At 34.9% G+C, this 26,028-nt stretch overlaps 1 protein-coding gene across 9 annotated transcripts in view; it reads right to left on the bottom strand.

Annotated features, from left to right (window-relative positions):
- AHI1 (Abelson helper integration site 1) overlaps positions 1–26,028 on the bottom strand; it is a 98,951-nt gene that overhangs the window by 68,235 nt on the left and 4,688 nt on the right. For all 9 annotated transcript variants that reach the window (XR_011325417.1, XR_011325416.1, XM_069787256.1 and 6 more), the window contains exons 2-15: positions 25,820–25,891; positions 24,889–25,010; positions 17,932–18,542; positions 17,251–17,390; positions 16,009–16,222; positions 15,114–15,306; positions 13,464–13,559; positions 11,757–11,942; positions 9,501–9,653; positions 8,157–8,289; positions 7,047–7,170; positions 4,460–4,689; positions 2,933–3,036; positions 2,218–2,336 (exon numbers count right to left, since the gene is read on the bottom strand). Coding sequence is in view for 7 of the 9 variants with exons in the window: in XM_069787256.1 (XP_069643357.1) it covers positions 2,218–2,336; positions 2,933–3,036; positions 4,460–4,689; positions 7,047–7,170; positions 8,157–8,289; positions 9,501–9,653; positions 11,757–11,942; positions 13,464–13,559; positions 15,114–15,306; positions 16,009–16,222; positions 17,251–17,390; positions 17,932–18,542; positions 24,889–25,010; positions 25,820–25,829 (2,435 nt within the window). In the remaining 2 variants the exon portion in view is untranslated. The remainder of the gene's footprint in view (positions 1–2,217; positions 2,337–2,932; positions 3,037–4,459; positions 4,690–7,046; positions 7,171–8,156; positions 8,290–9,500; positions 9,654–11,756; positions 11,943–13,463; positions 13,560–15,113; positions 15,307–16,008; positions 16,223–17,250; positions 17,391–17,931; positions 18,543–24,888; positions 25,011–25,819; positions 25,892–26,028) is intronic.

Raw genomic sequence — 26,028 nt, 5'->3', positions numbered from 1 at the left:
TGCAGAAACAATGGAGGTATGCTGGCAGAAGCGCAGAGCAGTTAATATGACAGGAAAATTATTTTGCACAATATTCTGAATAAATACACCCTGCATACAATTCTGTTTGGCAAGCAAGAGAAAAGGATGCTTTAATGATCACAGCGCAAGACCATATTAGCCCAAATAAGAGTTTTTTCTGTGTAAGATAGTATCTCTGAGATGTCATGTAGAAGAGCTCTGCAAGATGTAAAACTAGCCTGCATATGAAACCCTAAGGAGAGGTCTGAACCAAAACCAAATCACTGATCACATACTTAAGTGACAGGACAGCAGCATTATCCAAAAAGATCAAAAAAAGCAAGTTTAAAGAGGAAAGTTAAGAACAACTAGCTGTCAATCAAAGTGAATTGTGTTGATCTGTGACCTCCACCCCCTCTTTTCTCATGTAGGGAATGAACAGTTAATGCTGACGTGTAAAATTATCACTGCTGAGTATCTAACCCTGTGGTTTATTGATAGACTTAAGCCAATGTAACTGTGGGCTGCAGTCAAAGCAGCAGTCCTGCTGCTGTCCTCTCCACCCTTATTTTCCCAGGCTCTCCCTCATTTCTTCTCTAGTGTTTGGGCAGCTATCAGATGAGTTAGATCAGATAGTTGATTAAAATGAAAATTAATCATTTGTATTTGTAGGCTGATTTTCAGTCGGATCAGTTCACTGATTTGACTTACCCTGCATTGAGAGATCTCTAGAGCTGATAAAAAGGAAATGCTAGGAATACATGGCCAAAGGTGTGGGAGATAGGAGATGGTGTGTCCTATGGATAAACTGGCTTAAAATAATTGTGAAATTGCACACCATATTAACCCTTTCTTAGAGATTAATATGTATGTCCATTTTTCCCTCTCAAACTAAAACTCTCTGCACTTTTTAGGAATGGTAGTGATAGAAGAACACTATCTGCTTCAAAAACTATAGGCTCCCTCGGTTAATCCAACAATTTCATGCTTCAATTGAGTGGATAGTTTAGCCTTCTAGAATATTCATTATAATTTATCATTTACAGTAAAAGATGAAGAGTGCACTACAAGACTGGAAAGTCTTCAGCTAGTTCAAACATCCAACCCATTATATTACTTAGGAGCAAGATTTTCTGAGAGAGTATGTATATGTACATAAGTATGTTCTAAAAGAATGTAGTTTCTTGTGCTATGAGAGCATAAAGGTATTTCCCCCAGGTAATTTCATGCAGAACACCAGGGACCTTTGATTTTCTGCATGGCAAGGGGTGGAAGGGAACCCATGAAATTAAGGATCAATCATTTAGAAAGAGCATTCATATCTTTAATGTGACTTTCCAGAAGAGAATGTTCAGGTGCATCTTACTAATAAGTGTAACTGATAGGAGTGAGAGTCTTCTCAGTTTCACCCAGTGAAAGGACAAAGGGGAATGGACACAAATTGAAATACAGGACATTCTGTTTAAAATTAAGAAAAAAATTCTTTTACTTTGAGAGTGAATGAACACTAGAACATGTTACTCACAGAAGTTGTAAACTCCATCCTTCAGGATATTTAAAACCCAATTGGACAAAGCTGAGTAACATGTTCTCATACTTTGATTATTGGGGTCAGACTGGACACTCTCCAACCTCAACAAACTTAAGTGATTCTGTGACCCCCTTGTTTTTTATTGTAGTTTATTATTAAAGAATTATGTTCATAACTATTAAAAATGAGAAAAATCATCAAAAACTAAGTTAAAAATCTCACAGCCTGCTTAATATACCATAATACGTACATCGCTGCATTTTTCAATATTTATGAATACAATCTTCATTCCATTTTATCATCAAATTTCCAGAGTCTTAACCATGAGAAACTAATGCACAAATAAGTGTTAGAATTTCAATGTTATTTTCATGCCCAGATTGCATTTTTAAAAGTGATTTCAGTCTTCAGGAGACTAGTCTTCTCCTTCATGCCACCTTAAGCTCCCAAGTAATCTAGTAATTTTTGGATATTCTATTCTAAAAGACTTACCCGATATCATGCAAAAGGTCTGTAATACAGCAGTGTTTTGAAACCATTTCCTAACCCTAATATTGCTATCATTGATTATTAAGATATCTTTCTTCTCCACAACTACACATTTAATAGTTTTATGGTACTTTATTTCCCCAGGTAAATTTTAAAACAAAAAGGAAGTACGCACTTGTCACCAAAAATCTACTTACATTCTGAGATCCATGATTCTCAGGGTACTGTCTTTGGCATGGATTAATAAACGCCTTCCATTTGGATGCACCTCCAAATGATTTATTGGTGTTCCTTTAATATCATTTTCTTTTATTTCCTATAGAAGGAAGGAAAATAAAGTAAAAAATTTATCTTTGTGTTTTAAAACTCATGTTTTTACACATTATTATTAATTTTTCTCTTGCATTACTCTTTTTTTGCCCATTTAATTCTATTTGGTTAAGGAAGAAATTTGTTCCTATATTAAGGCATTATATCCTAGGCAATCAACTTTTCACAATGTCAAGGCAGATTTTGCTGTGACTGAACTTCTGAAACAGTTGATGACAGAAATGCTGACTAAACATTAGGCCTCTAAGGTATGAACAAATGTGATTTGTAAAGCCTGTGGTCTATTTTCTTGCTGTCTCTAGAGAACAACCTAATGCATTAGCTTTTACCCGTTAATACAATGCTATTAAGCCTCAAGCATTTTCATATTTTATATACAAAAAATTGAAGTCACAAAACAATTCAAAAATTTTAAGTCAGTGAATCACAGCATGTTCTATCAGCTCTTTTGTACCGTTATTTAAAGAAAATACATCTTTTCAGTTAAACAAAAGTTAACGTATAAAAAAGTTTGAATTCAAATCAAATGACTTGGAACAGTTCACATAAAAATTACAATGCTAGTTTAAGAAACCTGTATACCTTATTAATTCTCCAGTGTTGAAACAGGTGTTGAGAACTTCCTTTGACAGATGTGTCCCAAACTATTATCAGTCCTGAACTATCTCCTGAGAACATGTGGAGCCCTGTGAAATAATAATCTTATAAGTAGAAGAATGCAAAAGAACTAATACAGAAAAAGATGTATGAACAAGAAACAACTTTTTTCTATTATTTTTGTGAACGGGTGAAAACCAGTACTTTTCTCTCTTTTGCTATGATACACTCATTGCAGCTACATTTTGCTCATACTGTATGACATAAGTTGATACCGTAAATTTGGATACAGCACATAAGTCAGATACTGGGATGCTGAATGTTCTTTTAAGTTTTTTCATTTTTACTCATATTCTAGAATCAGCAAAAAATAAGCACTTATAGCTCAATGAGCTTCACATGACAGCCTAATGCTTACCTATACATTCACTGAGAGCATCTTGAACAAGAACAAATAGTGTTTTCCAACAGTAGTTCTTAAATTAAGCAGAAATACTAATTCTTTATAAAAATGCAACTCTTTCCTCTTTGTGGCACCTACTCCAGTGAATACCTCCCAAAATGAACCACCTAATTACTAATAATATCACTAATACCAGAAAGTCAAACACTTCAAGTATCTTACTCATTTGCCCATCTTCAAGTCTTCCCACCCTCCACTAGTACATGTCAGTACCTTTCTCTCACTTGCTTTCAGCTGTTAATCTACCAGATAACGTTGTTCACAATGGTCAAATTTCTGTCCTTTTCTCTCAGTTTTTCACATTCTCTGTTAATGTCAAAAAGTTCATCGCCTTCCCACTTCTTCAGTCTAGCATTAAAATTCTCACAATCTAACTACTGCTACCTCATTTTCTTTATCTTTGTATTAAGTTGATAACTTTGAATGACAATATGGTGGAGCTATCTTTGCTACTGTTCTGATCATGCAATTTCACGTTCTGAAGTTCTGTTCCAAGAGTTTTCCAGAAGCTGGCTTCAGATTTCCTGCATCTGCTTTTAAGCTGGCACATAATTCTTCCACCTAGATAAATCCTAGCCAAACCTGCCTTTTTTCCGACTTACCTCTCTACACTAACTGCTAGGCTTTTCACCTGCATCCTGATGCATTTGTCTCCTCTGAACAGCAGCATTTGTGCTTTTTGTTCTGCTAATTTCAGTTTCAATATTTACAAAACACTAGCTAACTAAAAATAGCTAGTTATAGGGACCATGAAAACTACACTATGACCAAAGTTTGCCCAGTCATCATTGCCCGATCACTACACATTTGTTTGCCTGTCCTTTCTACACTTACTTTCTCTGATTACTCTCAATTTATATCAGGGACTATGTGTCCCTTTGTGTTCATCCAAATAAGGCACCATACTAACATATTAATTGCAAACACAGCTAAAACTATTCTATTCTATTATAGCATTTTACATTGCCTCTATGAAATAAACCAAACTAGTAACACTTATGTTGGTCTTCAACTGAAGACTATTTGAAAAAGTAATACCAAGTACACACCTTCTGCATCAAAACAAAGTGTGTTGATGAAACTTTTGTGACCATCAAGCTCCTGTAGCAGTTGCCCATGGATTTCTTTCACATTTGCATTCCAGATTCTAATCACTGAGTCATAACATCCTGTCACAACCAAGGAGTCAGCAATTGGGTGGTACTTTGCAGTGTAAACAAATGAAGGATGAGGGAAAACTCTCACTGCAGATGCTGCCTGCATTTCTATTTTCCACATTCTAAAAGGAAAGGATGTTAGGATATCTACTGTATAAAACAATCACATACACAGGTATAACTGATGCCATATTTCATGCTAGTGCTTCTAGAGGTACATGCTTGCAAACACTTAGCACCACCTGTTTATCCTACCAATATGTTCCACCTGTATTTAATCCTTTAATATGGTACTTTCTAACAAGATTAAGATACATTTACTACTTTACACAGTACTCTGCCATCAAAGTAAATTCATGACTACTTACTTATTTTGCACATTTTAAAATACACATAAAGAATTCCATGGAATGGATCGGTTCGTTTCCTTCAGGAGTTATAAACAAATTAAGACATTCTGGGGTATAATTCGTTTTGCAGGGAAAAAAAAAAGGTAGAACAAAAATCCCACAAAGGAACATTTAGGACTAATATAAATATAAAATTATAGGACTAATATAATAGTACTACTAATAATATAGCACTAATATTTAATAATAGGACTAATATAAATAAAACTCCAGAAAGTTTTAAAAGAACAATTACCTACCACACAGTGATTGTGATCTCAAGGATGTTTTCTTCACATAAATTCAGTTCTTACTATTCAACTATTTCCTATCCTTTACCACCCATAGCTGTAAGATCAGATTTTTCTTAGGAAGTGTTTTTTGTTTGATGTGATACATTTTATGATTGAGCCTTCCCCAAAGATGAGCCCATAAAGAATGAAAAGGTACCTGGATCATGAAATACAGGTGGGCAGCACATTTCAGAGAGTGCTCAGTTACAGTATGGAATTTAATTGTTTGAATGCCACCCTTCCAGGTGGGGTGACTACCTCTGGTGGCTACTGAAAGAATTCTAAGCTTACTCTGAGGTGAGTTCATTACAAAATTGCAATCTCTTATAGCAATTAACTTGCAACTTCATCTGCAAAGGATACAAGGAGTCTACCTATCTTTTAGAACGGTTTTGCCCTAACAACATAAAAGGTAATTTGTTGCTCACAAGTAATGTGAGACTAAAGCTTCGGAAGGCTCAAGGGTAACAAAACACTACATGAAGAAGAATTTACATAAATTCCCAAATCTCCGTTCAAGTTGCCTTAGAACTCAGCATGAGAGATGATCCGAGTAATAAACTGATAATGACTTTAAAGCAATGGGGTGCCTTTTGGTCCTCATCCTTCAATTCTACCATGTTTCAAAGGCAAAGTGCTCCCAATATGAAAGAGAAAAAGAAACTCCTTGCCTAAACTAAGACTTTTTAAGGACCTTAAGCAACAGACAATAAATACAGGAACTAATCATTTGTACAGTGACTAAGCATAGTACACAGAAAAGGAGGCAGACCACTACAGTTTCAACTTGCTGCCACAAATTCAAGAATTGAGGAACAGCTGGGCCTTCTTACAGGTAACAGAAATGACTGAAATAGATATTTACTTCAATACAAAAAAATTATTTAATGTCTTCCAAATAGAAAATAAAAACATGAGCAAAGCTCTCAAAATACTCTTTTTATGCCTACGTACAAGCAGCAAAAAAAGACAAAACAGTTCCACACATACAATATATCATTTAACAATTCTTCTGGTATTTCATTTATGCAACTGCCTGTAGCATTACTGAGTTGCATAACAGAAACAACAGATAGGGATCTGAAGAGCTAAAAAAAAAAAAAAAAAAGCCCTATGAAAACCTATGAAGTTGCTCATAATAAAATTGTGCAGTGTCACAGCCATATTTTCATGTAGTATTTTCTACAGTTTTGAGCGTTTTGCTTTTAAACCTTGAACAGATTAGTATTTTAACATTAATACTGCACTGAAGTACACTTTTTAATTGCAGAGGAAAATGTGTACACATTCAGTCTCAGAAATAAAACTATCAAGTTTCATTTTTAGCAATTTAATTTGAATTATTTAACTAAGTGTCCAAAAACTAAAATACCTACAAAAATGCAGTGTGGTCAATTTACACACATAACTTGAATCTTAAATTTTCAATTTCCTGCCTCACGTTCAAATTTGCAAACTTAATACTGCATTCATAATACAGCAATTTCTCCAAGGAAATATTCCAACTGTCTCAGCGACTTTTTGAAATATAAAGCCTTTTGGTTTTTTGCTGCACTGTAGATTTAGACACTACAGTTTTTGGAAAAGCTTTGGTCTCAAATACACATACATTAGAAACCAATATAGTCAATAAAGTGCGATTAACTCTATCACAATTTTTATATTATTATAGAGTAAGTCACACTGTAATCAAATCTTTAAATAAAATGTTATAGCAGTTTGTAGGAAGACATGAAATCGGACCACTTTCTTTTCTGCTTCTGATGCTACCTGCCACAACATCTGCATCATACTGACCTGACAGTGCCATCAGAGGATGCTGTAAGAAGGTGTTGATTGTCTTTTGACCAACAAAGATCATACACTATGTTAAGGTGACCATAAAATTCTCTCAGGAACTGCCCAGAAGGAATTTCATACACTAGTGAAGTTTAAATAGGAAAAAAAAAATCTGTAAGTATTTACAATCAATTTTATGCAATTATTAGTGCAAAGTTTAGTTTAATCTTAGGCTGAGTTTCTGCTAGCCTAAATCAGCTCATTTTCTTTATCATCTCGGAGAACAAGATCAAATAGTTGCTAGATATGCATGGACACCAAGCATATACTTCCATCTAGTGGTTCATGGATGTCACAAATGTCTTAACCCCTAAGAAACAGTTTATTTGCTTTAAATTATTAGAACCAAATTAGGATTATATATAATTTTTTTGACAGCTACCTGACCAATCTTTGAAATAGATTAACATTGAGATCATTTTCTGGGGCTGTGTAATAAAGTAATCTAGACTTACTGTTCCTTGCATTTAAACATCTACTTTGTATACACTTAAAATACTGTTCCCTCTAAATCTCAAAATTCTTATGCAGGGCTTAAGAACTATGCAGTTGAGGCTACCATGAAAAAGCAGCCTCAAGTTTGAGTAGTAAGAAATATCTGTATTTCAAACTGAACTGGACCATGGAAGACAGCAGCCTCCATCAGTCTGTCTGGAGATGACAGCAATCCAGGTATCTGACTTTTCATGACAGAGTAGCAGAAAAACTTACACAAAAAGTGTGGGGGGGGCGGGGCTGGAAAAGTTATTTCACTTAAAACCTTATTATCAGAAAATATGTTCCTTATGCAAACTGCTTTAGTATTTCCATTAGACCTCTGTGTAGAAATAGTGTAATTTCATACCATTAAACTGTATATATATTACCACGTATGAAAAGCCAGTGTTCCAGCCCTATTAACAAAGGAAGAGCATTTTCCTCAATGTTCTTTAATGCATAGAACAATTTGCAAAACACAATTATAAAACAAAGCCTCTAAAAAAAGCAATTTAAAAATACATCTTTCGCCCTTTAATTTCAAACTACATGAATTATAAGAAAAAACCCCAAAACATATTTTAAACTTACAAACAATGGGATAGCCATTCTTTCCTGCACATGCTGCTGCCAGCGTTTTCCCATCATGAGAGAAACGAATACAGAAACAGCCCATATCTCCACCTCGCAGTGAAAACAGATGCTTGTTTGGTATGCGGCAAGCCTAGCTTTTCAGGTAAAAATTGGGATTACACAGTTATGAATATTAACTAGCCAATGCTTAAAACACCTTCTTAGTTCCTATCATGCATAAGTTCTAAAAAGCTACTAACATCTTAGGGGAATCTAAAAGAAAAAAATCAACCTTATAAACAGAGGCAGCTCTGCTGCATAACTTAAGCCACATCTAGTTTGTATATTCGTTTCAACCCCATTACTATGGACAACTAGAAAGTTTTAAAAACCTATGAAAATTTAAAATTGAAATAATTTCCTTAATCTTAAGAAGTGCTTAATGATGACTATCATCAATAATATAAGCTGTAGAGTTACAGTGTAAGTCAAACTTGTTTAAGGAATCTAAGCACAACTTTTAGTAAATTAATGATTCCAGTGTGAACTCAGAAGAGTAACCACAGGCACTCAAACCTCTGGTCTACCAAATCACCCTTAGTGTTCCTCATCTGTATTTCAATTCCTGATTTTTTTAAACATATCTGGAGATGAAACATTTCACAAAATTGCACGGGTATTATAGTCCCCCTTCCTCTCTCCCAAAACATTCCCTCTTTTTCACCCAAGGGCTTTTTTCCAGAACTAAATTCAAAGTTTAATGGGAATTAAAATATCCTGAGTAGTTATGTGATTATTTAACCTAAACCTGATTTACCTTTATGAATGAAAAATTCGTATGAACAGATTCATATGCATTTAAAATATACAAAACTAGGAGTTAGGATGAAGTCAGCAAGAACCTTCTTAAGATTCTTCAATGAAAGTTCCTTCTGTTATACTGTAAAAATAACTTTAACTGAGGGAATTAAAAAACAAAAAACCAAAACAACAACAACAAAAAAAAAAACAAACCCAAGCAAGAAAATATATTTCCAATCAAGCTGAAATCTGAGAACTGGTTTCTGGTCTTACTTCTACTACCCAAATAGCCCTACTCTTTCAAATTCCTAGAGAATTCTGGAGAGAAAAATACCTGACTGTTCTGGGAAAAAATGGTTAAATCAACCATATTTGGCAAGAAGCTAAGCATCCTCTACTATTTCCAGGAGTTCCTTATGTTTTGTATTTTGTTTAGTAATTTTTTTAATTTGCTTTAATGAATGACTTGCTTCACAATACTTAGATCATAAAAATAAAGTTATAAAAAGATAGTAGATCTTTAAATTATTTTCCTTTAAAAAGCAAAGAAAAACACTTCACCTGTCCAGGCAATCTTGTCCATTTAAATGGCTCCTTCTTCTCCTCTGGAAAAGGTTCACATGATTTTTTAGATCCCTCTCTCTGGAGCTCACATAGTGTTGCACTACTTTGTTCCTGCTGAACAGCTATCATAGAGCGGAAAGAAGGAGCAACCTTAAGGCAAACAAAACTAAGTATCAGGAAAAAAATATTTTTAAAATAAGCAGTGTAATATCTGAAAAAATTAAAAGGTAATTTTGACTTCAAATGCATTGCATTTTTACATCTGAAAAATAGAGATTAGAAAAAGCTTAATACATGAAAGCTGCGTAGCAAAAATTTCATTTAAAGTAACCAGCAAGTCAGAAAGTAATCTGAGCTTCCACAGTTCTGTCAATCAGATGGTATCAAAGATTTTTCAAATAATCTATACTTTTCTATTTTTATTAGCTATCCAGGTCAGTAAAAATTAGTAATACTCTACTACCTAGTGAAGACGCTGTATAAAAAAAAGCATTTCAGCACATAAATAGTTCCAGTGACATTATCCTACCACCTTCAAATCAAAATACTGCTTTGGCAACAAAATCCATTCATGAGATGAAAAGATATTACCAGGGTTGTGTATTGAACAAACTATGTTCAAGTGTTGCAAAGGAAAAAGGAAGACTGACCACATTTGTGATTATAATTGTAAGTAAAGCATATATACTTTCCAAACTTCTCTAAGTACACTACTGAACCTTACCTACAAGTTACACCAAGCTTGAACACACAGGAAGCCTTAAGCTGTGAGGCAGCCTAGCAGCCCTATGGCTGAGGGGCACAGAGGCCATTAAGCAGCAGCTGCAGTTCTGCTTGGTTTCACTAAGACAGGTCTCAAACACATCTGAATACCAGGCAAAATTACTGTTTTATTCCAGGCTGACAGTTGCTAGGTATCTACTTCAGGGTGGATAACTGTCTAGGTTCCTGTGACTAAAAAGGGAAGTTGGACACCTACTATGCAAGTAGAAACCAATTTAAGAGCATAAATCAGTTGTCCACAAATAGATGTCTACTTCCATGCAAGATGCCCTGTTTTATCAGAGACATCTATTTTCGTATCTACCAGCCCATGCAGGAGGTATGGGAGATGTGGGCCCTTCTGGAGAAGCAGAAGACTAGGCATGATCTGTAACAGATCTTAAATGGAAGCAGAAATCTATGCATAGAAAACTGTATCATGCCATGGCTCTTATCTGGAGCTCAATCCCAGCCTTGGCAAATCTGGTATTTATCAGACCAAGAACAAAATAATACCAGTAGCTAATGGATCCAAGTCAAGCACAGCTCAGGCGGCCTACACAAATTTATCACATCACTTGAATTTCACAGAGGACTGTGAAGTAGGGACAGCTGTAAACCAGCGATAGCACCTAAATATACCAGAAAAACATTCAGACCATGGAGAAGACAGCCTCAGAACACTTCCAGAAAGATGAAGCACAGCTGCTCAAGCAAAGCACACAGAATTCCTAACAACCTCAGCAGCTGACAGAGCAAGAGATCTGCAGATGTCATTCCAGTATACGGATTAGAAAAGTGTCCCAAAAACATATGAACTAATCCCACAGATTAGCTTGGTTTTGGACCACATCTCAACAGGCTTCCACGTATCACCCTTGATTGTATGAACAGTGAGCAAAAGAAAGACTTATGACAACTGTAAATATATAAGGAAATTTATATAATAGAACAATATTGTACTCACATTGTAGAACAATAAATGCCTTGAATGCACATCTCAGCACATACCAATGTAAGTCTGTCTTTAAAGGAGTTTTCATTTGAGGAAAAAAATATGACTCATTATAGCTTGAGGGCGCAGGGAATCAGACTTAAGTGACTTACATCTTCTGTCACTTATAGAATTTACACACCTGCATGAGCCCAGTGACCTAAAATGGCATTTCTTCTAATAAGAAGGAATATCAATCTTCAGGAAAGTACCCTGAAAGTTTCCTGACTGTCAATGGCAAAATACGCAAAGTTGCAGGTAGAAAAGTCTATTTTTTAAAGACACCTATGAAGGAACGAGTTTGGAACATGTATCTTAAGATGCGAAGCTCTTGTTAATAGCTATCATATGCATCATATATAACAGCTAGTATACAAGTACAGGTTTTATATACATGCATACAAACACATACACTCACATGCTCAAGGTAGTTACTAGTTCCTACAGAAAAGTCTGTGTATTTGTAAATATATTTATACGTTATGTATTTAACTTACATGATCTGGCAGTTTTATGCCTCTAACAGTTACATATAAAGTTGATGGGTAACGATTTCTAGGACATTTTGCCCACCAGTTATAGACCTCAACAACATTTGAATGTGACTTGGTCCTCGGAGGTGGGTAATATAACTGCAGACGGAGTTTTCCATCAATGTTTAGAACTCCATTTGCACCTACAAGCTGGAAGGGTGATTAAAAAAAGGAAAAAAATGTGTTACATTAACATAAAAGTAATAGAAGTCATTGATTACTTCTAATATCTTGAACAACTACAGTAAACTCTGAAATCCACTTCCCATTGAGGGAATATATTATCCCTAAAAGTGGTAATGAAGTAAGCATGTATTAAACACCCCCAGGATCAAATCACTAACATTAAAGCTGGCAGCCTAGTTTTGAGACATGCTTCATGTGCACAACAGTAACATCCTGTATGTGGGAAGACCTCTGCAGTACCAGGGGGTTTTTTTGTTGTTGTTGTTTGTTTGTTTTAATTACTACTTGCTGGAATTACCCAGCAAGTCCAAATCTCAAAGGACTGTCAATCCACAAAGAGCCTCTTCCAAATCTGCCCACTTTGAACGCTGCAGCAAAGGGCATTGCTAAGGCTTTGACTCAGAGCAGAAGATACAGCAAAGCAGTAACCTTTCCAACTTCAGAGGAAACTGAGTTGTCTCTATTGAACTGAAGAACAAGTGTACCTACTACCATTAACATTGTTCACTGTTCATCAGGATATTTCTATTTTGACTGATACAGATGAAAGGATAATGCAGACAGATGCAGTAGGAATGAAGAACAGGCCACAATATTATTTGTACTTATGAGTTAGAAATTCATCCTTCCCTTTGTACAGCCTACTCCTGAACTGAATGCCTGGACGCACAGTTCCTACCAGCTATACACCTAGACAGGGGATACCAGACCCCTGATTCCAGTAGATTAATCTTGGGCAGAGCTGAGAAGAGACTCTGTATGGAATGATATGGAGGTCCCTCTCCCTCCCCCTAAACTTGCTGTCCATTATCTTCTCCTGTATTTCTCATGTTGTGGACTGCTCAATGGCTGTCAAAATCTACCATTCACACAGGTAAGTGCAAATGAACTATCCTCAGGTAAATTAAAGCTTGCCAACTCTCAAAGGCCAAAGTGGCACATTCAAGTCTCTCCTAAAAGGGTAAAAAGGTACATGATGTGCTAGCTAAATTACCTGTATCTCATTGCTGCAGCATTTCAAACTCTGCAACTAAAAATGATAGGCATTTTATAGTTAGGTTAGGGAGTCCGTTCAAAGACTGGCCAACTGAAAACGCCACTAGAATACGGAATAGTTGAGGTACAGAAATTAGTGGATTTGTGTTGGTTTTTTTTTTTTTTTTTTTTCAGAGAATCTCATGAACACACAGAAAACCCTCAAAGAAAACATCCTTCTGTACTTTATGAACAAAAAAAAATTTCTTATACATTCTATACTTTCTTGAGAAGTACATATTCTTTACTGTCAAGCTTGTTACTGTGAGTTTTATGGGGCAAAGGAAGAGGGAAAGGAAAGAACATCCAAGCAAGCAACAATTTGGTTCTCCATCTTTGTTGCCTGGAAATATTAGAAAATGTTTTCCCACTTAGTATGGTTAATGTCTTTTAGATAAGTGAATAAAAAGATTTATAAATTTTGTTTCTTCATTTAGATATTTACAATACCTTTAGAAAAGCCCAACAAATTTTTCGGAAACCATGTTCCTGAATTTGTACATCAGAGTTGGCTCTCACTCCATCCATACTTAGAAAATCAAGGATCTGAAAGTATTGGTAGGAATATAAATATATTTCTATTGAATATATACTTCATGGTAATTAAAAAATACTGCTGAAAATATGCTAGATGTGATTCACTAAATTAAGCAGATTTCAATTTTAAGCAATTACAAAAACAGTACTTCCACACAAGTACACAATTAGAAATAACAGAACCTTATGCATTTACTTGATGACTATTTATGACCTGCTTTAAAAAAAAGCATGTCTGGTCTTAAACAACTATTCTTGCTTCCCTTCTGTCTCAATAAAAAAAGAAAATATTAATGAGTAGTCTTCATAAATCCTGTATAGTTCACAAATCATATAGATCACAAATCTGACAGCTAAAACCAGCTGTACATTAATCTAGCTGGAAAACAGCAGTCAAAAAGTTAGTTTTCCTTTCCTAGCTCTGTCACTTATGTCATAGAATGGTTTGGGTTGGAAGGGACCTTCAAAGATCATCTAGTCCAATCCCCCCGCCATGGGCATGGACATCTTTCACTAGACCAGGCTGCTCAAAGCCCTGTCCAACCTGACTTTGAACACTTTGAATGATATCCATGACATTCTTCATTTTTCTGGTCAGTGACCAGAATCTTCTCATATTTAGCCACTTCTGGAGGTTTATCTGGTATGCAAAGAAACTTGGAATCATGCTTTCTTCAAACTGATATTTCATAAACCATGCTGAAGTCAAATGGCACACTTTCAGTGTAGTCATACTTTTGGTCCCAACATTAACATGATTTCCATGAAGAATCTTTACATACAAATGTAATTACTTTTGTGTTAAGGAACTAAGGACTCTTAATCCTATAAATGTGTTCATTTACGAGTATCACAGAACATAAAGAAATATATGGTGATACTGTATATACAATCTATTTGAAATATAAAAAAAACAAGGAATGAAAAAACATTTATGGTAGTAGGTACCCATTTTCAGGTTAATACTACAGATTGTCTCTTTACAAATATTGACATACTTAAGCTCAAAGTCATGTTGAATATATACCTTACAATTTTTCCTTTAAACGTACTTGTATTTGAGAACGAATTAATAATTACTTTGTGAAGAATGGGAGAGAAGTAAATGTCTAAAATGTTAATGGAAAACAATGCAACAGCTTGCTCATTGGTACAAGGGAAAAGAGGTGTTGCTACAAGCAGGGAACATCTTCATCTTTGTGAAGGGAAATGTGAAGAATGTGAGAGGGAAAAGTTCCACCCTTTATATGCGGTGCCACCCATCCAGATCTGGAACGATCTTACCAGCCTTTCCCAGAAGTATGACAGTTAATTTAATAAGAAAGCTTTCTCCTCCTTACTACTATCAAAACAGGGGGTTTTTGCTATAAAAAAAAATGTTTATTAGTATTAGCAATCACCAATACCACTTTTGGTATCTCCACTTAATTCTGTATCTTAAGGCTATACTATTAACCCAATATAACCAAAATAAAACACCTGAATCAGTCAAATATATACTGTTGAAGAAACAAACAGAAAATCATAATGTGCATAAATTGGATGTAAAATATTTAACCTTACCTCAAAAAACAGGATTACCCGAGGGCTTTCTTCAGTGTTTTGAATAAAATAACTAAAACACTCATTAAATATGACTTGCTCCTCCCACTCTGGAATCGTTGATTTAGACTGTCTGAAGTCATATGGCTGTGTCATAATGGGAAGAACGTGCTCTATTTGTTCTTGTTCATAATAAGATGAAACTTTCCTCTTGCTGTTTGAAAATTTCCAAACAGTTACAAATGTTATAGCACCTTAAAAAAACCCAACTCAAAACAGTATTTTCAGAAAGCAAAGAAACATACAAGATACCATTTGTTTGATTTTAGAAAAAAAATTTCTGAACCCACCCAAAATTTAAGACAATTTACAACGTATATAGAAATGCTACAAGCTGAAGTTCAAAATACTAACAACCAAGTTACTGTTACCAAATCTACGCATAATGATCAGGGTACAGTCTACTGCTTAAACACTGTTAAAATCTGCTTTTCAGGAAAATTATGCATAGTGACAGTGGAAATAAGTAACTGAACTGATTAGAAATATGAAGAACTAAACTTCATTTCAGGATTTTAAAAGTTTTTTATAAAAGGCAGACACTTCTACATATTTTTGAGATTTAGTACATTTTCTCTCTATAAAAAATACAGAATAAACTACGCTGTAAATACAGGGACCTCAAGAGCAATAGAGCAATGCAGAGCATTTAATAGTATCAAAAAGAAAAGAAAAATACCACCCTAATCTACTCTAGATATATATATGCATTATCATAGATGTATAAAGTAATGTAATGAATGACCTCGCAAGCTTAAAATTCAGCATTATTTTCATTTTCATCTTTAATTTGCTAGGGAAGAATCTATGTATTTATAGTAATCCTTGACGATAGAAACAGTTTATTAAAAGTCACCTATGATCCTTCTTGACGTATAAGCCACTTCTCTGATCAACAACATGGATTTTAACCATGGGATGAGATACCAGGAGATCAGTTTTAAGTCGATCAGATCGATGGATATAAACTCCCAACACACGACCATCATCAACACCAAATTTAGACTGAGTTGAGATTTCTGAATTCTTCATTTCCTCGTCATTTTCTACAGCCACTTGTGTATTTTCTTCTAGAAATAGGAACAAAGTAAATAGAGGTTACTATGTTCCACTACTGACAGTTTAAAGGAGTAAAAATGCTCTGTATGGTCTTAGCAATCAACAGTAAAGTAAAAATATTTAACATGTTCTTTATGTAATAGGTTAAAACAAAATTATCAAATTTGCAGCATTTTAAACATGTATGAACATACACATGAATAACATATTAATTAACATAATCGATTCCTATTAAGAAACATTTTTATTTAAAATCCGAGGTGTTCCTCTTGATTGACAGTTTCTTCTGTGCCACAATGACTTGAAATCCATACAGTTCAATACCCTGCTCTGGAATACACCCTACAGTAGGTTTTGTTTGGTTGTTTGGGTTTTTTTAAGAAAAATGTAAAAAACAAGATAAGCAGAAACTGATGCTTTCTCCATGTGCATTTTTCCCAAATTTACCAAACATTGTTTTCAGAACTTCCTCATTTAGAAGTGAGACCACCATGCTTAACAGATATCAAAAGACCTATTCCTCATCAATTTCTGTAATCTCAATTTTTTAAACGAATTTCTTATTTTGGCCTCCACAACGTTTGAGGAAATGAATTCTCCAATTTGACTATGCATTGCGTGAAAAAGTATTCCTTATGTTTGAATTGAGCATCAGGTTAAAACATTGGTGATACACAATTTACAGCATAATGTCAATAAAAATGATAAAATAATAAAAATACAATTAGAATATGCATCTAAGTAATACACTGTAAAGGTGGTATATAGAATATTATCTTGTGATTAAAAAAACCCGCTTTTTAACTACTTATCAATTTCAAAACTGTTTACAGGAAATGAATTCTCAAGATTTTAGATTGATACATCAAATAAACTTCCTTACAAATTAGGCTCAGAATTGGAAGAACACAAATACAATTAAGTAACTAAAGAAACGTAAGTAACTTCAACAGCTCAATCACTTCTGTGTTACTACTATGGACAAATATTTCTGTAGCAGTGAAAAAAAAAAGGAAAAGAAAAAAGACTGTTGGCAGACCTTTTCTGGTTTTCTTTTTAACTTTCTTTGCTTTAGGTTTCTGGTTTTCCATGCTTTCCTCTAGTTTCTGTTCTTCCAATGACTGATTTTCATTGCCATCTTCTACTGGATGATGCTGTAGCTCAGAAAGGGACATTGCACTGCAGTGTAATAGATTCCTGTCAGGAATTGCATTCTACTGCATATATGGATACAATTGCTCATTACCATTATTAATCCACTTAAAATTTCCTCTTTAGTTCTGCAACACATCATCTGTAAATCTTGAAAATGCATTAGTGTCTGGCCTTTTTCATTTCTCTCCCCACCTGATTTCCCCCTAATTTTCAGATAACTGCAGAACCATTCATGTGAATAGAGCTAAGCTAATACTCTTCTTCTGGATCAGGGCCATCACTCATCACTAAAAAAAACATGCACAAAATTACCTTAAGTTAGTTAAGAGTGAGTTCCACAGAAAATAAGCATCAGATAGTAATGGAGGATTTTTTTTTGTTGTTAAACATTAATCTTGATGGCTTTTTTAAAGAGTATTTGGTAATATTTTTTCATAACAGAATCATCCAGTTCATCACTTAGAAAATATGTACAGTTTATCAGAAAGCTTCTGCCCATCTTAAAACAAAATGAAACATTTCACTTAAGATTCACAGACACATGGTATACAGTTTATCATGGTACCTTGTTTCAGCTTCACTTAAAGCTGCTATTTCTTTCTTCTTTTTCTTCTTTTTGCCCACTTCACTGTTCAATACAACTTCATGGCTTTGAACAGTGGAGGTAAATTCAGACATCTGTTCTTTAAGTTTCATTCTTATTTTCTTTTTAATTGCATTTGCCTCATCCTCCGCCACATGCAGCTGATAGGCTCGAATTAGCTCTTCTTCCTCTTCTAATTCAGTTACATTTCTTGGTTCAGTCAAGGAATTTTTAATCTTTCTATCACCTTCTTGATGAGATACATCTGTTTGTGATTTACTTTTTGTTTTCTTCTTTGGGAAATCATTAATCTTTTTCTCAAAACTCTCCAATTTAGCTTCATATAAATTTTCCTCCTCATTAAGTTGTTCTTGTAACAGTGATTTCTTTTTCTTCTTGTTAGACTTTGGTTTTTTGTTCTCCTCTCCACTAACAATATCATTGTTTATTTTCTCTGCAATTGAGGCTTTCTCTCTCAGTTTATTTTTTGTAAACCGGGGACTGTCTTCTTCAGGATTATATGTGTTGTTTATAATTGCTTCATCATTCACACTTTCCTTAGCTAGATCAACATTACTTCTAAAGGTGTCAAGCTATAAATGAAAAGAACATAAAACATACTTGTACTCAAAATCATGTCCTAAGGATAAACATAGTACTTTATGTTATTTCTTTAGCAACATTACGGGAAGTAAAATGAAATCAAAGATCTAGTTATTTTCTTGTTTAAAATTAACAAGTGACAGATTGAAAGGCAACAGAAAATTCACACTGAAAAAAACATTTTGTGTTTGGGCACTTCATCCTCAATTTTGTTTAACTATGTTTTTAAATTACTTTTATGTATATCCAGTAAAAAAAATAAATCAACAAGTCTACTCCATAAACAGATGTCAATGCTTTAGACTATGGAAGACTTCAAGAATACATACAGCATGACATCCAGTATTTTCATCCATTTAAAATACAAGTTAGAGACAGGCTTCAGACTCAGTTGTTTGTAGTCTCTTTTACTGATAGTTGCTTGCCAAAGTTTGACAATGAAATTATATTAAAAAATGCTAAAATTGAAAAACAGATTTCCATTAAAACTCTTTTTTTTTTAATTATAAAGTTGAAAAAAACCCACCACATTATTCTTAGTAGAATGACAAATAGTTGATCTAAAGACCAGTCTAGTAAAAACAGCCAAGATAAATTTCAGCTAATGCATTTGTCTGTGCACTCCTTCTGCCAGTTTTTGATGTTTTTTAGAAAACACATTGTAAACTTTCCTCCCGTGTTCAGGTTTCTATTCCTGGTTACTAAAAGTTATAATGCCCCACCCCTGGAGACATTCAAGGCCAGGCTGGACAGCGCTCTGAACAACCTGATCTAGTTGAAGATCTCCCTGCTCATTGCAGGGGGGTTGGACTTTAGGTTTGAAGGTCCCTTCCAGACCAAACTATTCTATGACTCGATGATAACTCCAAATAACACAGCTAATTACTAAGGCCTAATTTTGTCAGGAGCTCAACACACAGATCTCTCTCTGTTCCTTGACGGAACGTCTATAAAGTTGCTGAGGCTCATTTACTCTGTCTTACATAAAACTCTCTCAAGTCGCCACACGAAACATTAGAAAGGACTTTAAAACACAAAGCAAATTTAAAAAAAAAAAAAAAATTGGTGAAAATAAAAGTATCTCCAAACAATCTTTTCTTTGCCAAGACCATCCTTCTCCCTCAAACACAGACATCTTCCCCTTCTAGCTGGGATACTTCTCCCAGTTATAGAAGCATGTTTGCCTCAAACATTTTTTAAAAAGAACAATATATGTAATAAGTGATCACCAAAATGTACAAGCTTATAAGAAAATGAAGTTGCAATGGCAATCATGCTTTGGAGGATGCATCCTGACTTAAAAATGCCCACCTGCAAGAATAATATTCCATGACTAGAAAGAACACTTAATGTGCAAGTCTGCCTCCATATTGTATGCCCTCAATTATGTGAGCCTGCAAACCATCACTATCTTGTTTTATTCACATCTGATGTTTGAAGAGAGAACATGGAGAGTATTAATGAAGAAGGAGAAGGGAGAAAAAAGAAAGGAAAGTTTGAAGTACATGAGTAAAAACACATAAGAGAAAAAATATCAAGGAAGTTTATTATTTGTACAGAAAAATGGTCAAATAAAAGCATTGTGACAAGAAAAATACACCAAGACAAAGTTTAACACAGAAATAAAAGCTGATGTCTGAAACCAGAGACAAAGCTTAAAAATGCTCTAAATAGACTTACTAATGCTACATATTAAACAACACTGTCTTAATAAAGTATGAGTTAAAATAAGAAAGTGTCTAGAATTTCATCCAAGTATGCTTATCTAATACATCAGAAAAATCTAAAGCCATTCATGTATCTTTTCAGTAGGTATCTTTATTTTTAGCATCCTATGTCTAAAAATAGTTTAATTATCTCAATATCAAATCATGAAAAAACCTGTCTTTGTACCTTCATCTTTTACTTGCTTAAATAGACCAGTAACTTCCTCTTTATTCATAAATCAATGACTTGAAAGGATGTGGAAGATTTCTTATAAATAACTCGAAATACAGAGCAGAGTAAGGGAAATTAAAAAAAAAAGTTAGAGCAAGCAGCTTTGTATAAACTAAAAAAACAAAATAATGCTTTCTAATAGATTGTCCACTTCCTTATCTGCATTTCTATGAACAGCTTGAACTACAGAATACAAGGAATGAAGGTTAAAGCACATTGGCAATTAAGACCCAACAGTGACCAATAACTAAGGTCATGCTAATTTTTGCCTTTGACAGACCATTAATCCATTAAGCCCAAAAAGTAGAATTCTTTGAGAAATCCTAAACAAAAAGCCCTCATCTTTGACCTATTCAAGAATTTCTAAAATAACTGATATTCAAGAATCACTTCTTCAAAGAAACCTAGCTGCTGCAAAAACTTGCTTGAAATATTTACTAGAACTTGTTATTTATTATACCTACAAACAAAAACATATGTCCACAAGTGTGTGCCATGAATAGTAGCAACACACAATCACTTAATTATAGTAAATTTACTCATAGGAAAAAAAAATACAGAATATCCTCATAATGAAATAAAACACAAACTACAGCAAATTCCAGGAACATTAATAGATACTGCAGGCAGCACAAAGCTGCTTCAGCATCTCAACCCCAAATTCCTCAGATACATAGCCTATATAATCTTAACTCAGGCCACTTTTTCCACATGCTGTAATTACATGATGTAATTAAACAGAGAGGAAAGATGGGGGGGAGTCACAAAACGATAAAGTAAAAGCCAAGAGGTTCATAAAAACCATCAGATTAGGTCTCAGGCAGAGGCAGGGATACCAGGGCAGGTATACCAGTATAGATTCTCTGTCTGAAATGCAGGACAGAGATATCAGCTGAGCAATTGTCCTTATATAAACACACTTGAACTGTTAGAAAAAGCAGTTAGGCTGGAAAATCAGCTTAGAGGATAGGCCTGTCTCTGGAGTAACCTCAGAGTGATGCTGACCTGAACCTGACCTCCACAGCTTACAGCATGGAACAAATGGGAAGGCGCTTTTTTTGTTTCCAAAACAAGCTCCATGGCCACATTACGACAACAGGGCAGAGGAAGCACCCTTCCCTGAGAACAGACCTACTTGCACTGCTAGCTTGACTGAAGCAAGAGATGGGCAGCAGCCAAGATGCACACAGGTGGGCTAACACACAAGGCTTGTACCACAATGAACCTACCCCAGGTCATGTCCTTGCCATTCGTGTTCCAAAGCTGAACAGCAGGGACAACGCTTAATAATCTTACTCCTTTTTAAAAAGGCTTCTCAAATACGCTTGAGTGGAAACAGATCAAGTGATTTTGCCCAGGGTATCCAGAAACTCAGTTAACCACATTTACAGAGGTACCTGAACTTCTTCCCATAATACAGGCACACCTTGAAAAATTAGGAATGGACATTACCAGCGCACTGAAGGGCTGATATGTACCAGTTGTACAAGACCATTTACTTACAACTGAATTGGTAATGAATGTACTTACGGTGCTGGCTAGTTGGGTGGGATGTTTAAGAAAATTTTAATCCACTAGGGAACCAATTTTACTGCCATTGCTCATATAAGACTACTAAATGTAGAGGCTCAAAGCTAGAAGAACTTTAAATTACAGATAGGATGGGCTTGGAGAAGTTTCACCAAATTTTAACAGAAAACATTGAGAAAATGTGTAGGTCAAGTAGATAGCCAATTATTACCAGTTCTCCTATTTTAAATATAAGAAACAAAGTGCTAAAAACCACTGGAAATCTCAACAATTATTCAGTGCCTGTCAGCTTATAGAAGAAATTGGGCTATGAAACAGACCCTGGGAAAATCCTATAACCTCAAAGCTCCGCAGGTTGTGTTTTACTTCTAAGACAGAAGCTAAAGTACTGAATTAGTCAGAAGAAACCTGTAAAACATCCATCTTACCCAAAAGAATACAAGGATTTTCTAGCCTGGAGATAGACTCCTATTACCTGTACCCTCATGGAACTCCAGACTCCAACCTGTCATCCAGGGCCTTATGAAGAGGGGGAAGGAGCGGACTCAGTGAGGTAGGAAGTAAAAAGCTTCAAAGGGATAAATCTGTTGCAGTTCTGCCTTGAATACAAAACCTTAGTTATTGATGCATGCCCATCCCAATATTGTAAACTGGTCAGACTACAGTCTAGGGAAGAAATTCTTGCCTCCATAAAGGGATCTTGCTTTTCACCTGGTAGAAAACTTCACTGACATTTTCCAAGTTAAATATTCTCTTTTCTACCATGAAATTTACATTGAACCAAAGAAACTCAACCATTTTCACACTGACTTTAGAGAGATTAATGTATCTGGGCATTGCCTGGTCTGAGGCTTGCCTCATTCTAACAACTTGTAACAGGAGGCACAACTGGTAAAAGGTAACTATAGTGGCTGTTAGCCCTGGACCCTTCCAGGGCTAGCAAATTCACTTTCTGACTGTGATCCAATTGCTTGTTTTTTCAGCCATGCCTTCAGGCCTCATAACCATTGCACCTGTGGCTATTGAACAACAAAGCAGACGTGTCTCCACAGCTGATGTCTATCTCCACCCCCATTACAAGCCCCTCATTCCTATCAGTTGTGACTTCAAACTCATCCTGCAGTACTGGTAACAGCCTTTCCTCTTCCAGTCAGGCTGCTTCCCTTCTCTCCAGGCAGGCTCCCCAGGTAATGAGCACACAGAGGCAAGCAGGCAATTTCCTTACCCTCAAGTCTGTCATTTAAAATCACAGTAACCTCCTACAGCTCCAGAACTCAGGTTTCAAGCAAACAGTGGACTACGATGGAAAAGTTTTATTTATGTAAGAAAAGCTAGGTTCAGTAAAGACAAAGGAAAGAAGCAGTCTGCTTTCTTCTAGCAGATACTAGTGTTTTACATCAGAGACTTCTGGAATGGAAACCAATTTTAAAACAAAAGTAAGCTTAAAATATTTATGAGTAATATGTAGTTGCATATGAACATACAATTATGTGCTCAAAAATACTTATACCATACTTACAAAGTACAGATTTAAAAACTCACGTTTCATCAAAAAAGTAAACCTAACCAAGGAAGAATTTAGTCTTGTGTTTATACATATGCCAGCAAAAAAAGGAAAAAAACCATGCTCTAACACCTCGATGCTGTATTTTAGACATCACGTTGATTCTTTGTATAGGCTATTGACTAAATACCATATACTTCAAGGAATGCAAAATAAAAAAATCCACACAAATATCAACTTCAAATTGTCAATCTAAAGACAAAATTATGTTTCAGCATAGCAACGCTAAATTTAATATAACTATTCCGAACACATTTTTATAAATACATGTAACATTCTGATATTATATAAAAAAACCACTCCTTTGTCTTCAATCAGTATTAAAGAATGAACATTCACTTCCAGCATCTGGTATGGATGCAATTATAAGAAAAAAGACTGAAAGTATAAAACCTAACAGGAAGAAATTCCAAACATTATAAGTCAGTGATCAGTATATATAGGACTTACTTTAAACATTTATTCTCTGTTCAGGTAAAAAAACTACAATATGAACCATAACTCAGAGGAACCTCTGATGCTCTTTTAATGAGAGATAATGCCACAAAGAAAAATGTCATCTAACCATAAGGTCAGGGTGATAGAATCATTCCTAATCTACAAGTCACAAGCTATGGCCAAAATCTTTAAAAGAAATCTTTATACATGCATACTGCCTAAGTAGACATGTAAACATGGGACCACTCAGACACAAAGTTCAGCACATGCAGAAATATGCTGATTACTGAGATCAATTTAAAAACAAAAAGGAAGTTTCAAATGTTGTTTAATATTGTTTTTAAATTCTTATTCTTATACCAGTAATTTTTAGGAAATAGAATAAAGTTAATGATTATCTCTAATATTATTAATTCACACCAGTTCTCAATTCACAGATGTACCTGTATTACACAGATGCAGTACTCTTAAAATTAAAAACTTTTACAGACATAATTCTACTAGCCCATCACTCAAACTCCCACTAAAATCAATACTGAATTCGAAAATCTTAAAACTTTTCTGAAAAATGTGAATGGAAAAAAAGTACTGGCAGACTTTAAATGAGTGCATGCCTGCATGTGCCACTTTCTTTTCACCAGTATTCTATTCTGTATAATTTTGGTATACTTCCAAATTACAAAGATGCATAGCTGGTACACAAGCAACAAATAAAAGCCACATCAAAAGCAAAGGATATGTGCAGAAATATATATTATACTTTTTTTTTTTTTAAATGCTTACATCTCCTTTCTACAATACATTTTCCTGACCTTTTTTCTGTTAAGGAAGGCAACCAAAGCAAGCTTGCATGTGTTCAAACTCACCATAATATTCTCTTGAGAGTGAAACTTATTTTTCTTTGATTTCTTTGTGTCTGTTAGGCCAGCATGACGTCTGAAGATCTCCTCAAAGCGGACTTTGGTTTTTGCCTTTGCCTCACTTTCAACTGCAAAAACAAATCTAGAGTATGACTCACTAGCTCAGTAATGACCATTGCTAAAAAAGTACGTAATCATGCTTTAAAATTGCAAAGGACAAGAAGTATTTTATCAGGGAAAGTCTACCAAGAAATTCACTTACTATTCAGTTAAGAATTTCCACTGACAACATAAACCACATAAGGGTAACTCAGCAACATTGTACAAACACACTAGGCTACTACTTGTTGCTGAAGTCGGCATTGCCTACTCTGTTCCCTGAAGAAAGCGCATTTTGAAGAGCAAACACATCAGGATCAGCACAAAACTTGTGCTAGCCAAAGCAGAGGACAAATTATTGCCTTCACTTTTTATGAACAGTAGCACACTGATAACGGAGGTGACAGTCTCCAGGAGAAGCTGCAACTCTGGGTTCTTACTGAGTTTGGAACCCAGAGGAGCACCACCTTGAGACAGATCTGTAAAGAGGCAGGAGCATGCACTGATCCAAAATCAGCTGGAGCTGAGAGTCCCTACCCTTCCGTGAATCGTGATACTGCTATCAGCAGCATTTTAACCCTTGAAGCAGTAGGTGTTCTAGCCCCCCTGAGGTAATGCCTAATTTGTAGCTAAAGAATTAAAAATGCATCTGGCATGCCACTGAAAAAGGCTGTTGAATCCTCAGCTACAGCATATTTACCATTGTCATTACAATTTTTACAAAAAAAATTTATACAAAAATTTTACAAAAAATTTATAGACAGAAGTAACTCCTATCATTTGCATCTATTTCTGACTATAAAATACATATTGAAAATCAAACACAAAGTATTCTTACCTGCTGGCATTTTCAGTCCTCAGTTAAAAGTGGCTCAACACAGCAGCTGCTTCTTCCTTAGAATTCACCATGCTATTTAAAGTAATTTACAACTTTCATTAAAATAACTGGTCCATAGACTTGAAGCTAACAATTGAATGCATGCTAATTTATATCAAGGATGAGTACAGGTCTTTTAAGGAAATATTTATTTCTAGACTATTTGTCTA

Source organism: Haliaeetus albicilla, chromosome 7, assembly GCF_947461875.1.
Source record: "Haliaeetus albicilla chromosome 7, bHalAlb1.1, whole genome shotgun sequence".
NCBI classification, from domain to species: Eukaryota; Metazoa; Chordata; class Aves; order Accipitriformes; family Accipitridae; genus Haliaeetus; species Haliaeetus albicilla.
This window is presented reverse-complemented; position numbering and strand designations above follow the sequence as displayed.